General features: G+C 38.1%; 1 protein-coding gene across 10 annotated transcripts in view; it reads right to left on the reverse strand.

The window, feature by feature from the left end:
• Positions 1–13,291, reverse strand: part of LOC126174926 (liprin-beta-1) — a 967,251-nt gene that overhangs the window by 86,927 nt on the left and 867,033 nt on the right. For 9 of the 10 annotated variants that reach the window (XM_049921374.1, XM_049921373.1, XM_049921370.1 and 6 more), the window contains one exon: positions 9,696–9,966. In XM_049921374.1, the coding sequence (XP_049777331.1) occupies positions 9,696–9,966 (271 nt within the window). The remainder of the gene's footprint in view (positions 1–9,695; positions 9,967–13,291) is intronic. The other variant, XM_049921368.1, reaches the window with a different exon arrangement.

The raw sequence follows: 13,291 nt of genomic DNA on the forward strand, positions 1-13,291 counted from the left end.
TTGCCACAAAACAGCATAAACTGGTGACAGTAATGAAGAAACAATGTGAAGAATACAGAATGTACACAATGTAACATGCATAATCGTAGACAAACATGTTCTTCGTTTTTTCAAGTTAACGGATTTGTGCACACATTCTGACACACTGGTTAATGTTCTCAGTATGGGATGTGACCAACTCTGACAGCAATACAGGCCTGACGACAAATGGGTATGCTTTGAATTATGTCATCGACCTCACGTTGAGGCAATAACAACCATTCTTCCTGCAGAGCTGTCCGCAAGTCTTGGAGAGGGGTTGGTGATGCTGATATGATACAACCCATCTCTCTACTGCATCCTAGACATGCTCTATGGGATTCAAATAGGTAGAGTGCACAAGCCACACCATGCATGCAATATCTTCCATTTCCAAGAAAACATCAACCACCCGTGCTGTATGCAGTCAAGCATTATTGTCCATCAATACGAAGTTTGGGCCCACAGCACCTCGCAACCACCACACATGAGGTCCCAAGAACTCATCACAACACCTGACAGCAGTTAAGCCTCGCCAATTCACCCGTACAATTTCATGAAGAGATGTCTGACTGGTCAACATAATCTCTGTCCACACCATTAGGAATCCTCTTCGATACTGGTGTCTTTCCACAATGTTTGGGTCCCGAAATCATGTTCCATGTTCCTTCCTGATCCACATTCTTTGAGAGTCACTCTCCAGATAACATTGGGACTCTTCTGCAAAAAGAACACTGGCCCATTGCTCAAATGTCCAGATGGAATGTTGAACACTACCTCTAGATATTTACTTCTGTGAAGACACGTCAGAGATACACACAGAGCAAATCCCAGACAGTAAAGGCCACTCTGCCACAGCCTTCTGTACACCGTATGTCTCCATACAAAACATCCTGTGGAAGCTGCCAAGTCACATGCCAGTAGCCTTGTAGTACTAAGGCAGTACCATCAAGCCCTTACAGCCAAATAATGGTCATCTCTTCCTGATGTCACTTGTGATCGGCCCTGCCCTGGTCTTTGTGATACAGTTTTTGTCTCTATAAACTGTCACCGAATCTGAGAAACAACAGAATGATTCCCATTAAGCCATTGAGCCACATCAGTTTGCGACTTTCCTGCTTCCATTCTTTCTATGGCCCTCCACAACAGGAAATCTGGTAGGCATCTCCTCCATGTCATACTGCACTGTGGTTGTGACTGTGTACACAGCGTTTGTGGATGTGGAAATACTCAGCAAATACTACCCTGTTTGAGAGGTACCCTGATGCCATCGTTGGCATCGTCGTCCGTTGACCAGAATGCCGTCTTCCATGCAGAACACAATTGTATAGATATCTGTCCACAGTTGTATGATAATATCATGAATTAAACACAGGACAGGGAAATAGAGGTTTGTTGCTTTAATATTGGACACCAGTGTAACAACTATGGACTGATTTTCCTTACACTCAGAAGTACAGACAGAAATTCTGTACTTTTTAATGAACAAGTGCAGCTCTAAATCCTAAAAAGTTAAGAAGATATTCTTAGTTAAAAAGTGCACATTTTGATATTTTACTTACAATTGAAAATTTTTATATGCGCCCCCCCCCAAAAAACCGTAATTATCAACAGGAAATTTGAGTTGTTAGAGTGGCTCCATTAACAACTCACAAAATACTTCAGAGAATACTAATATTAAAGAGCTTTTTAAATGAAAGGTGATGAATTTGTGAAAGAATGCACTGTGGACATGTACAGTTCTTATGTTAGCTAGCTGTCTGACTCTCCTGTGGAAAAACCAACAGCTTCTGTACATCAGAAGTTTGCACCATATTGGTCAGGCCCAGATCCTTGGGAGGCAGGGAGGAGAGGGGAGGGAGGGGGGGGGGGGGGGGGCAACCTGTGGTATTTGTCCCATGCAGCAATTTCAGAGGGGTGCCAGATTCATATTCTGGAAGAAACGAACCTTGTTTCACAAAGCGTCTAGCATCCAGCGCATGCTGGTCTATCGATTATTCATATGATTTTGAAATGCGTCCCTGCAGGTTTATGAACACATTCTAAGTTAATTTCTGAATGAATCTAAGATGATTTTTGAATATGTGCATAGTTTACATGATGTCTCTGTCAGAGGAACCCCCACTGCATCAACAAATAAAAAACTTTCCCATACACATAAGGGGACAGGGCTATATGAGCTGAGCCAAATAAACCCAAACAGGTGAATGCCAATCACTGTTTATTATGGGATTGATTTTGGGTGTGAATAATCAGCATTGTTATAATTATTAGCAAGAGCCACAAATTCAGACTACCAGCATGGAAATAAACAACTAACACAAATAACAGGTAAGAAAGATTACATATTACCTTCTCGATGTATTCACAAAAATGAAATTTTTGCCAGATTGCTGCACTACTAAGGGCCAGTTGTATGTTCCCCGGTTAGCAACTGCTTAAGTTCTGATCTCAGAATAGCAAAGAACATGTTTTGTATGAACACTTAATAACACCTAACCAAAGAATAAATACAGGACAGCTGAACTGGTGATTCTGGCAGGGTTAGTGAAGTTAACTGGAGAATAAGTTTTGATAGTAGCAGGAATAGTTACAGGATTAGTGATGACAAGATTGTTTGTTAGAATGAGGAAGGAAAATGGGGACATAACACAATTTATATGAAAGAATATGATGATTCCAAATTTATATAAAAATTTTGTACTACTACTACTACTACTACTATTCGATCTCATGCTTGAAAAACTGTATTGTATGAACGAAATGTGAAACTATTTCCTAACATAAGACTTTTTGCTTGTAGTAGGCATAATAGGCATTTGATATTGGTACTTTGTCAATTATATTCTGTCATGTTATTTATGTAAATGAGGTAGATAAAAATTACCATTTGTGTGAAAACAGTCTCACTTATTTAGTGTATGTTACAACTGCTGCAATATTAGAAAGGCCTATTTTGTTTTATCTAGCAGACAGGGACAAAATAGATGTAATCAAATCAAGGAACCACGCCAGTCTTGGGTACTATTCATATTAACAATTTTTTCAGTATCAGACAACAACATTTTGATTTTTCATGTAGCAAAATGTTGAACAAACTTTTGATGAGGTACTAAATTCTTTTGCAAATAGGAAAGCACGGGGGTGTAAATCTGTAACAAGATTTCAGAGAAAAAAAAATGCCAGGATCTAAGGATTAAAAAAATGTGTATTGTCTTGCTAGTCTCTTGCCTTTACTGGTCCTACATTTCCTATATTTAATTTTATGACAAGCAAAAGAGGAAGTTATTAGCTAATAGGCAATAAAGAGTGCAAATTTTCTGAACAGTTCTTATTCCCCAGTCACAAATAATCCCAGCCAATATTAATTGTGAGGGCTCTTTTTTATTTTCTGGAAAAAAAAAGAATGTTAGGATGACAAACAAAACAGCTCTGAAATGTTCGAGTGGGAGGCAGTGGGGATGCAACTATCAAATTTTTGCCCTGGTTCACAAAAGTCACAGATCTTGGGCTGATAGTGATGTAATTGTGCAGTGTGACATAAAACAAAAAAATATTAACAGAAAAGAAAGTACTAGTCTTACAACAGCAAAAAAAGATAAAATACATCACGTGGTAAACTAATCACCTTGTAAATACACTGGAGTATCTCGTAGCTTTTTTCAGTGTTTGGTAATGAAAGTTTGAAATTCATAGTCAACTTAGAGATTTAGGGCAAAAATGTAATGACTGATGGAATGGTCAGAAAAAGGATGAGACAATTCAATATGGGAAAACAATGTTCATCATGAATCACGGAGTGGGTGGCTTCCTGTTGTCAATGATGGTTTGGTTGAAAAAGTGAATGAAAAAAAACTGGACAAAACAAATTGTTCACATTAAAAATGCTTGGTGATGAGTTTCCAAAGTTTCAAAAACTGTTTTGCATGAGACTATCACGAATTGCTTAAATTTTTGCAGATTGTGTTCCCACTGGGTTCCAAAAATGCTTACGGATGTCCACAAAATGAAGCAACTTGGCAATGCTTGGACATTTCTTACCTGATACGGTGATGAGGGGGATGAATTCTTATACAGAACTGTGACTAATGACACAACTTTTGGTCATTATGTCACTCTCCAATCAAAACAACAGTCAAAGGAGTGGCAGCACTCACAATCCTCCAAAAAACATAAAGTCAAAACAATGCTGTCAGCACAAAAAATTATTCACTTTGTTCTGGGACAGACACAGCATGTTGCTTATTGAATTCCTTCCCAGTTGTGAAATAATCAATGTGGTACCATAGTGTGAAACACAGAGTGATTCAGCATGCAATTAATAAGAAAGGCACAGAATTTCCAGTCAAGCCATTGTATTGCTTCACGACAATCCACATCCTCATTCTGCTGGTATCACTCCAAACCTTATTCAATAATTTGGTTGGGAGCAGTTTGATCACTTGCCGACAGGCCCGATCTCACACCTTCTCGATTACCCCTTGTTCTTGCACTTGAAGTGTGAATTTTGGAGGAAGGAATTTTGACAGTAATGATAATGCAAAAACGTGTTCAGCAGTGGCTATCTTCACTAATGGCGTCTATCTATGGAGAAGGCATAGAAAAATTGGTTTCCTGCTATGACAAATGTCTGAACAGTGGTGGCAACTACGTGGAAAAATAGTTTTATGATTCCCCCCCCCCCCCCCTCCCCAAATTGTACTGACTTTTCGGACATGCCTTGTACAATATATATCATTCTTCCATATCCCGCCAATCTGTCAGATGTCAGCCACTGATTAAGTCTGAAATAACACTATTCCACAAAAAGCCCGCCGATATTTTGTGTCACTCTGTTAATAGATTCAAATTGACGATCTTTGGCACAGCATACACCAGGAACTCTGTAATATCACATTACACAAAATTCTTACAGCTATTTACTGCAGTCACAAATATTCCTATAGTGATCTAAAATGATAACTACACTGTGTAACTACTAGACATTTGTGGAATATCCATCATGCTTTTCAGATGGTACCTTCATGATGATTCCACATGCAACAGAAATGACCGATGATTCTGTTTACCTATTCCTTTTACTATGCAAATTATAGATTGATTCTGTGTAGGTGAGACATGCACATGCAATGTAATTAAAAGTTTGCAGTTTTAAAATGGTAATGATTTGTGCAAATGTTGCAATTTGCTACTATTATAAATGTGCTAAGCACTTACACTACATCTTAGGTAATTCTGTGGTTTTTTTGTGTATTTTTAATATAAGTAACAACATAAACAAAGTTAATGCACTAAATTAAGATCTGGTACTTTTGTATAAAAAATGTTTAAGCTATTTCAACAGTGAGCCACATTTTGTTAACATTTCACTCACTGACACTAAAATAAAAAAAAATGCTAAGAAAAGAATTGAGCAATGCGTGAGAAAGATGTATGTGGTAATGGCTCGAACATTATTTCGCAATGTGAGTGATTTACTCATTGCAGTGTACCTGCTTTATTGGCAATTTATGACAAGTTTAAAATTGAAAACACAGTAGAACTGTTTAAACTCGTGACAAAAGAAGTAATCAAACAATGGAAAACCAAGAATGGAATGTAACAATATTATGAAAAGGACAGTTGCTAGATGCTGAGTCACAGACAGGCATAAAAAAAGACAGACACAAATAAAGCTTTAGGCCATCGAGGACTGCAGTCGCACGTGTGAGTTGTGCTTGCATGTGACCACTATGTGGTGAGTAGCAACTTTCCTTTTTATAATACTGACCAAAAAAAGTATTACCATATAAAAACAAAATGCACAGACATGTGAAGGTCATGATCTCAAGTGCTTATGAGCCAAGCTCTAACTATTTCTCAGAATTATTCACAAAATCCTACATCATAAAGTTTTCTTTTTTATCCATTAAAATATGTTTGTGAAAGCCTCCAGGAAAAATTAAACCACAAGTTTTCTTGTTGATTCTCAATTTGGTTTTGAAAAATGTTTAGTTAGAAGACAAGTAACTGTCATAACACAATTATTAGACACAGATGTTAAGAGCAGAGGGCAAATTCAAGTGTGTTTTGTACGTATGACGAGGTATTTGACAGAGTAGAACCCAGTAACTGAACTGATATTCTTAAAGGCATTAACTAACATTTTTAAAACTCGTAAAATCTGTACTGAAACAAGACAGCTCAGATAAAAGAAAATGATGCATCATACACTTACATCCAACAGCTGTGCTCCTACTGTTCACAACTCATTCATAGCAAACACTTCAAAAAGAACTGACAGATATTAAACCTGAGGCACAATTTCATGGAGTTTGGATAAATAACATCCAGTATTAGGATGATACCATAATTATGGGAAGCTGTGTAAAATATCAATATCTCCTAAATTTTGTGGGTGAATAAGAATTAAATCGGGTCTATTCACAAACGACACCTTGTCTTTTAGTAGCTCATAGACACTCAGCTCAGCTCAGTTCATGGATCAGATACAGAGATAAATTATAACTTGCTCATACTAATGCTCTTACTAATGCAGATTTAAAATTACATCTCCTAATCTGATTTTTAAAATGCTATATCTGGATGGAACCAATATATAATACAGGAGGTCAAATACTGAAAGTTCTCATGTTAGTAACATTTTATATGTGGATCTTGTGACAAGACATACTGAAAAGAGCTCCAAGGTGGCTTATTTAGGTTTGATCGCATGGACAGTCATGTGCACATCGCTCTGACATTTGACGGGAGTCTGGTAAATATGGCATCAAAGCATGGCAGCAGTGGCAGGACATCTGGAGTGATGTCACAAATGTTGTTAGCAGTTCACACAAAGACAGTCATCAGAATACACATTTGTGCTTAAGAAGCATAATTCACTAAACATACACCAGACCATGAAACACCAAATCATAAACGACACCATTATTTTGACATATAGATTGACTATGGAAATGAAGTATTTAATTAGTTAACAGGTGAAACAGTCATCAGTAACAACTTATTGCTATATGAGTACTAACATCTATACTGAATAAGCCACAGAGAAGATCGACCTATCAAATAGAAGCACCTTGTCAAGGCGAATCATATGAACTACCAACATATTTGTTTATGCACTTAATTACTCAATAAGAAGTGTCTGAATTAAACAATTAAAGTCAGCATAACTAATTTTACAAAACAGATACACAAACAGCATTGCAGTTTGTGTCGGAAAACGTAACCACACATTATGAAAAACATTTAGAGTGTAAGTTTTCAGTGTTAACTTCCCATTTTTGCATAATTAATTAGAATTTTGCACAGTTTTGTTCATAATGTAAATTTTACCAGAGCTACATGAATATGGATGACACCAGCAGAAACAGTAGCTCATTTCCTAATAAGACTGCTGTGCTACTTATGTGTGAATGTTCAAGACACAGTCCATCAAGAGTGATTATAGTTATAATTATTTGAAAAGTGTCTTTCATTTTAATTACAATTTCTGACAAACTATTCATCCAATCATTTATTATGGCACATCATTTTAATCAGCATCTCAGTGCACATCTTTAGGTATACTCAGTTTTAAGATCGCACGTAAGGATAAAATCTGTAATCAGACTGGTGAACAATCATACAAGTTGCTTGTCGCAATTAGGAGGAAACCCAGCTATCATCTATAAAAGGGGGCACGCTGAAAGTGTCTGAATATTGGGACTCAGAATTTGTGTGACTGAGGGCACTTGCGATTTTCCATGAACACTGTGAGTTGGGCCTTTAACACTAACACAATAGTGCATATCTGGCAGTTGGTTGGACTTGTGTTTTTTCATATGTGCACTTTGAATTATTTTGCAATTTTGAGTTTCTTTAAAATTTATAATTATCTTGAAACACTACATGGGGGCTGTAGTAACACTGACTTAAAATTTAGTGGAAATATTAAATTACTAACTACATTGTTGTGTAACATTATTTACTCATTATAACCACATATCCAACCAAATAAACTTTAATTTCCCGAATATATGATCAGCGGAAAATAATTTAAATATTTACTGAATGAAACAGACAGCAAAAGTGTGATCATGAACCCTGTGGTGTAGATAAGCCAAAGACTTTATTCAGTGATCCCACTGAAAATTCTAAATTATACTGTATTAAATAGTATACTATAACATCACAATCTGCTGTCAACGTCTCAAAATCGTATGGACAGCACAAATGTAAAAGACATTTGTGCCAGTTACACGAAAATTCATAGGTGTTAAAAAAAAAAATCTTATTAGTATCATCCCATGTGAAATCAGAAGTACCAGCTACTGCAGCCAATCATAAAAGGAAAAAATAAGACAAAGTTGTAGTGGCTAGAAAAAAATGCCATAGTGGTTGCAGTACATAAAGAAATGGACAGCATGGCAAACTGCTGAACAACATACATACACTGAAAATATAAATTTAGGTAACAGCAGTGAATCTCATGGGGGAAAAATCAGAAAGTCAGTAGGTAAAGGTTTCACACCCCATATATGATGAGGTCATTGCAAATGGAGCAGATGTTCAGATAATAAAGGGACTGACAGGAAACTGCCCACCATCTTTCTCAAAGAAACCTTCTCACCATTTGCTCTAACTGGTTTAGGAAAACACACAGAAATTTCAAATCTGGATGACTGGACTCGGATTTGAACCTGATCCTCCTAAATGCACATCCAACAAACTAACTATTATGTCATCTCTCTCTTAAGATTTAAAAGGTGATATGATACAAAACATAGCAAGAGAGTTGAACAACAGGAAAAAATGAACACTGTTTCACATCACACCTTAGGGGTGAGTGGTGCCAGCACTAAGAAAACTATACTGATATCAACCACAAATTTTGACATTAGTTGTAGTATACTAGCTGATAAAACACAGCTGCAAAAGATGAAGGGTGTAATTAATGAAGATATTAGCCAAGACTCAGCTACAGAGAAATGAGTTGAAATACGATAATTTGTAAATATCATTGTGGTTTCAAATGGGAAATAGCAAAAATTCTTAAAAACTCATTGCTTCTTGAACAAGAGAGGCTACTTTCAATTAAATATGAATATACTGTTTGGTGATTGGATCACATGGAAAAGGATAGAGAAATGGACATTAAGACCTTATCAGACAACATGGGTAGGATGTGTGACAGGGAGTTAAAAAATGTTGAAGTACTGGACAAGAGCACAGTTACTAGTTAAACAACTAATGTGAGCAACTGTTTTTATACTACATTCCCCCTCCAGATAAAACAGTTTTTGTCACTGCCATTATATAGAAAAGACTATGCCATAATCATATAGTGGACCGTACTTACTGACTCCTTTGAGGCGAAGTAAAAACACATATGTACAGACATATACACCTTCCCCTCATGCATGCTAGTTTAGTCAGTTCTTACAAAGTTCTGTAGGCAGTTATTGCCTTAATACTAAAAATTATCTCCCTATGTTAGGCAATTATGCAGTGAGTGCCCGTCTTCTAAAGTGTTGCCAATAACAATAATCTGTCTGTACAAGCAGCCTCAGACAAGCAGACATACGTAACAGGCATGCTGGTGAGTGAGCCAGGCATTCAGGCAAGTACTGAAGACTGATCTGCAGTGGCAGCTTCAGTTATCGTGCTCATAGAAGACAGTCACTTAGACAGGTCACCTAGATTGGGTGTCGAGAAGCTCTTGTCGCCCCCGACCCTCCGCCTGGCCTGTTGGAAATGTAGCAACGATGAAAGACCAAGTCCTTTACCAAAGGCGACGCCTTTCCTTGCGGCTACACCATCCATGGTGACAGAACTGAGGCTGAGGGGAACAGGTGCGGTAGCAGACCCACTGGTACCACCAGAACTTCCAATAGTAGCTCCAAGAGATCGCTGCCGTGGAAGGCTGCCATAGTGATCCACTTTGCGTCGGTAGTTTGCTGGTGGTGTCTGTAATGGGAAATCAAATCAGTTACTAAAAACCAATAACAAACTAATTAAAGCACTTTACTTGCTTATGTCAGACAGACAGTAAAGTATTCAGTTTCCTTTCACATTAATAGCTGAATACAGTAGCTTGAATTCATAGTGCTGCTTTTTTCCATAATAGCTAACACTTTCCACCACTGATCACACACACACAGCCTTCTGTAGAGTGTCTTGGTACACAACAGTCAAGCTTCTATTGAATTAGTGTGCAATTGGCCCAGGAATAGGCCAATCTGTGACTTGTGTAAAGTCCTGTGGAGTGTCTTTCTCCTCCAAGCTTCCTGCTCCTTCTGTTACCACTCATTTCCTAGCTGTTGCATTTCCATGGGAACTACAAAAATGACTGTTCTCTGTGTAGAGGATTCCACAACCTACCCTATTCAATGTCAATATGCACTTGTTGGTTGATTTTGTCAGAGATCTATCTCCTAAAGATGAATTTTCAAAAATGGCACTACAACAGATGACAAGTGGATCTGTTATCACATAATAAAAAAGACAAAATTCATCAGGAATTTCAAGGTGTCCTTGTTATAAGGCAAAAGATAGCCCCACCACAAAACAGCGTGACTCCATTTAACTCCTGTAAGAAACACTATAATATAAAAGGCACTTTCAAAGAGTTGTGGTAAGCACAGTGACTAACAGTTAACCTTCAACATAAGCAAGTGCACAGTAATGAGCAGCACATGAAAATCCCTACTTTTTTTTAAGCATATCATCAGTGATAAATCACATGCCTACAAAAGTATTCATTATTATTAGACAGAAAAAAACACATGAATTATATTACAGAACATGAAAAAACGCATGATGAGTCATTGTAATAGTCCTGGGAGGGCGTAGTTTATCAGGGAATCCCACCCTTTAGTACTGCTCATTTGCCTGGGATATTATTGACTCACAAAACTGAAAATACAAAAATCAAAGAAAAACCATGCAGGTCATCAAGGTTTTGCCTCGCCTCACTGATATTTAGCGATTAGTAACGGGAGACTTATCCTGACAGATGTAATCTGTCTTATGGAAAACTATTTTTCTAATTATGGGATCGTGTATTTCAAGAGTCCCGTGTGGAGTTGCTAGTCTCCCATCGGACGCCTCCCCAGGTGGCGGATTGGGGAATGTTCACCAGATATGGTGGACACTGGGGAAATAAAATACCCAGGGCGGAACGAAACTAGCAAAACAATAACTGCTGCCTTGCAGTTGGGAGTTGGGTCTCCAAAGGTTAAGGGAAGAAAACCCTGATTAAAAATCATCCGTCCCCTGGTAGGGGTTGGACACAGGGTTGACAGCCTACTCCGTAAAAAAAAAAAAAAAAAATGTTGCAAAACTTCTACAAAGTAAAGTCGCATGGATGAAGGAAGACGGACCTGGCATGGAAAAGGACAAAGAGGATGGAATACAAGTAAATAAAGGAGGGAAAATTAGGAAGAAGAGAAATATAAGGCATAGATCAGATCTATATATTGGTACTTGGAATGTGAGATCCCTATATCAACCAGGAGCATTGAAAGTAATGCTGGATCAAATAATGAGTCTGAAGCAAAGTATAATAGCACTACAAGAAATTAGATGGACAGGGAGTGGAGTTTTAGAAAAGAAAGAGGCGAAGATATTCTATAGCTGCAGTGAAAGAAATCACCAGCTGGGGACAGGATTTGTTGTACATCATCAATTAAAGCATTTCATAATAGGGTTTACACCCATTAGTCCAAGATTATCAACACTCAGGATAAAGGGGAAATTCTTTACCTACTCCATAATTAATGCCCATGCACCAACAGAAGAATCCGAAGAAGAAGAGAAAGAAGTATTCTATGAATCTTTGGAAAGAGTATATGATGAGTGCCCAGGGCATCATCTTAAAATAATAGCTGGAGACCTAAACGCTCAGGTGGGGAAAGAATAGAAATATAGACCAATAATTGGCCCCACAGCAAACACGCAACAAGTAATGATAACGGAACAAGGCTTATACTGTTTGCAGCATCTAGAAATATGGTAATAGGATCAACACTGTTCCCAACTAAAGAAATTCATAAGGGAACATGGAACTCACTGGATGGAAACACAGTAAACCAGATCGACCATGTGTTGATAGATCTGAGACACAAATCGGACCTATTGGACGTGAGGAGTCTCAGAGGCCCAAACATAGATACAGATCATTTTCTGGTATGGGCACGGGTGAGGGCAAGGATATCTAACGCAGCAAAAGGAGACCGACCCAGGGCACAAAAATATAACAACTCTAGAATCAGTGGAAGTAAGAGAACAGTATCAGGGGAAGATAACTCGGATTCTGGAAAATGCTGGAGAATAAAACAATATTGAAGATCAGTGGGAAGCGATAAACACAACTGTGGAGACATCGGCAAGAGAAATACTTGGAATTGGGACAAGACAAGTAAGACCATCATGGTTTGATACTGAATGCGAAATAGTAACTGAAGAAAAGAACAAAGCATATAGAAGGACACTGCGATCACACTGTACGAGGAGGATAGTAGAAGAATACAAAGAAAAATGGAGGATTGAGAAGAGGACTCACCAAAGAAAAAGAGAGAATGGATTAAAGCAAGTGTCAAGGAAATTGAGCTCATGAGAAGCAAAACTGAAATAAGAAAATTCTATAGAGAGGTGAATGCAGCACGGAAGCCTTTTGGTAGAAAAACAAGCTTAATAAAAGATGATACAGGGAATATAATAAGTGAAGGGAAGGGAATATGCGAAAGATGGCACAGGTATTTTGATAGTCTCCTCAACCCTAGAATAACTATACCAGAGAACCCAACAGACACCATTGGGGAAGAGGACCCAGACAACAACACTACCCCACCAAATATAGAAGATGTGAAAACTGCCTGGAAGAAATTGGGGGGAGGGGGGGGGGGGGGGGGGGAAGGCGGCGGCAGGGACAGATGGTATTCCAGCAGAACTGTTTAAGCAGGAAGCAGAGAGCTGGTACAAAGCCTTCTGAAAATGGTCACCAGAATATGGGAAGAGGATAAAATGCCCCAACAATGGAAAGAGGGTATCATATGTCCCATATATAAGAAAGGAGATAAGATGGAGTGTGGCAATTACAGAGGGATCACACTACTTATTTTGGGATATAAAATACTCTCTAATATACTAATCGACAGAATACTCCCAACCATACAGAGGGAGACGGGGCCGTACCAATGCAGATTCCTTCCTCGGAAGTCAACCATAGATCAAATACTCACCTTAAGACAAATCCTGGAAAAAACAAATAAATTTGGAGTGGGCACGCATC

This window comes from Schistocerca cancellata, chromosome 3 (genome assembly GCF_023864275.1).
Source record: "Schistocerca cancellata isolate TAMUIC-IGC-003103 chromosome 3, iqSchCanc2.1, whole genome shotgun sequence".
Taxonomy (NCBI): domain Eukaryota; kingdom Metazoa; phylum Arthropoda; class Insecta; order Orthoptera; family Acrididae; genus Schistocerca; species Schistocerca cancellata.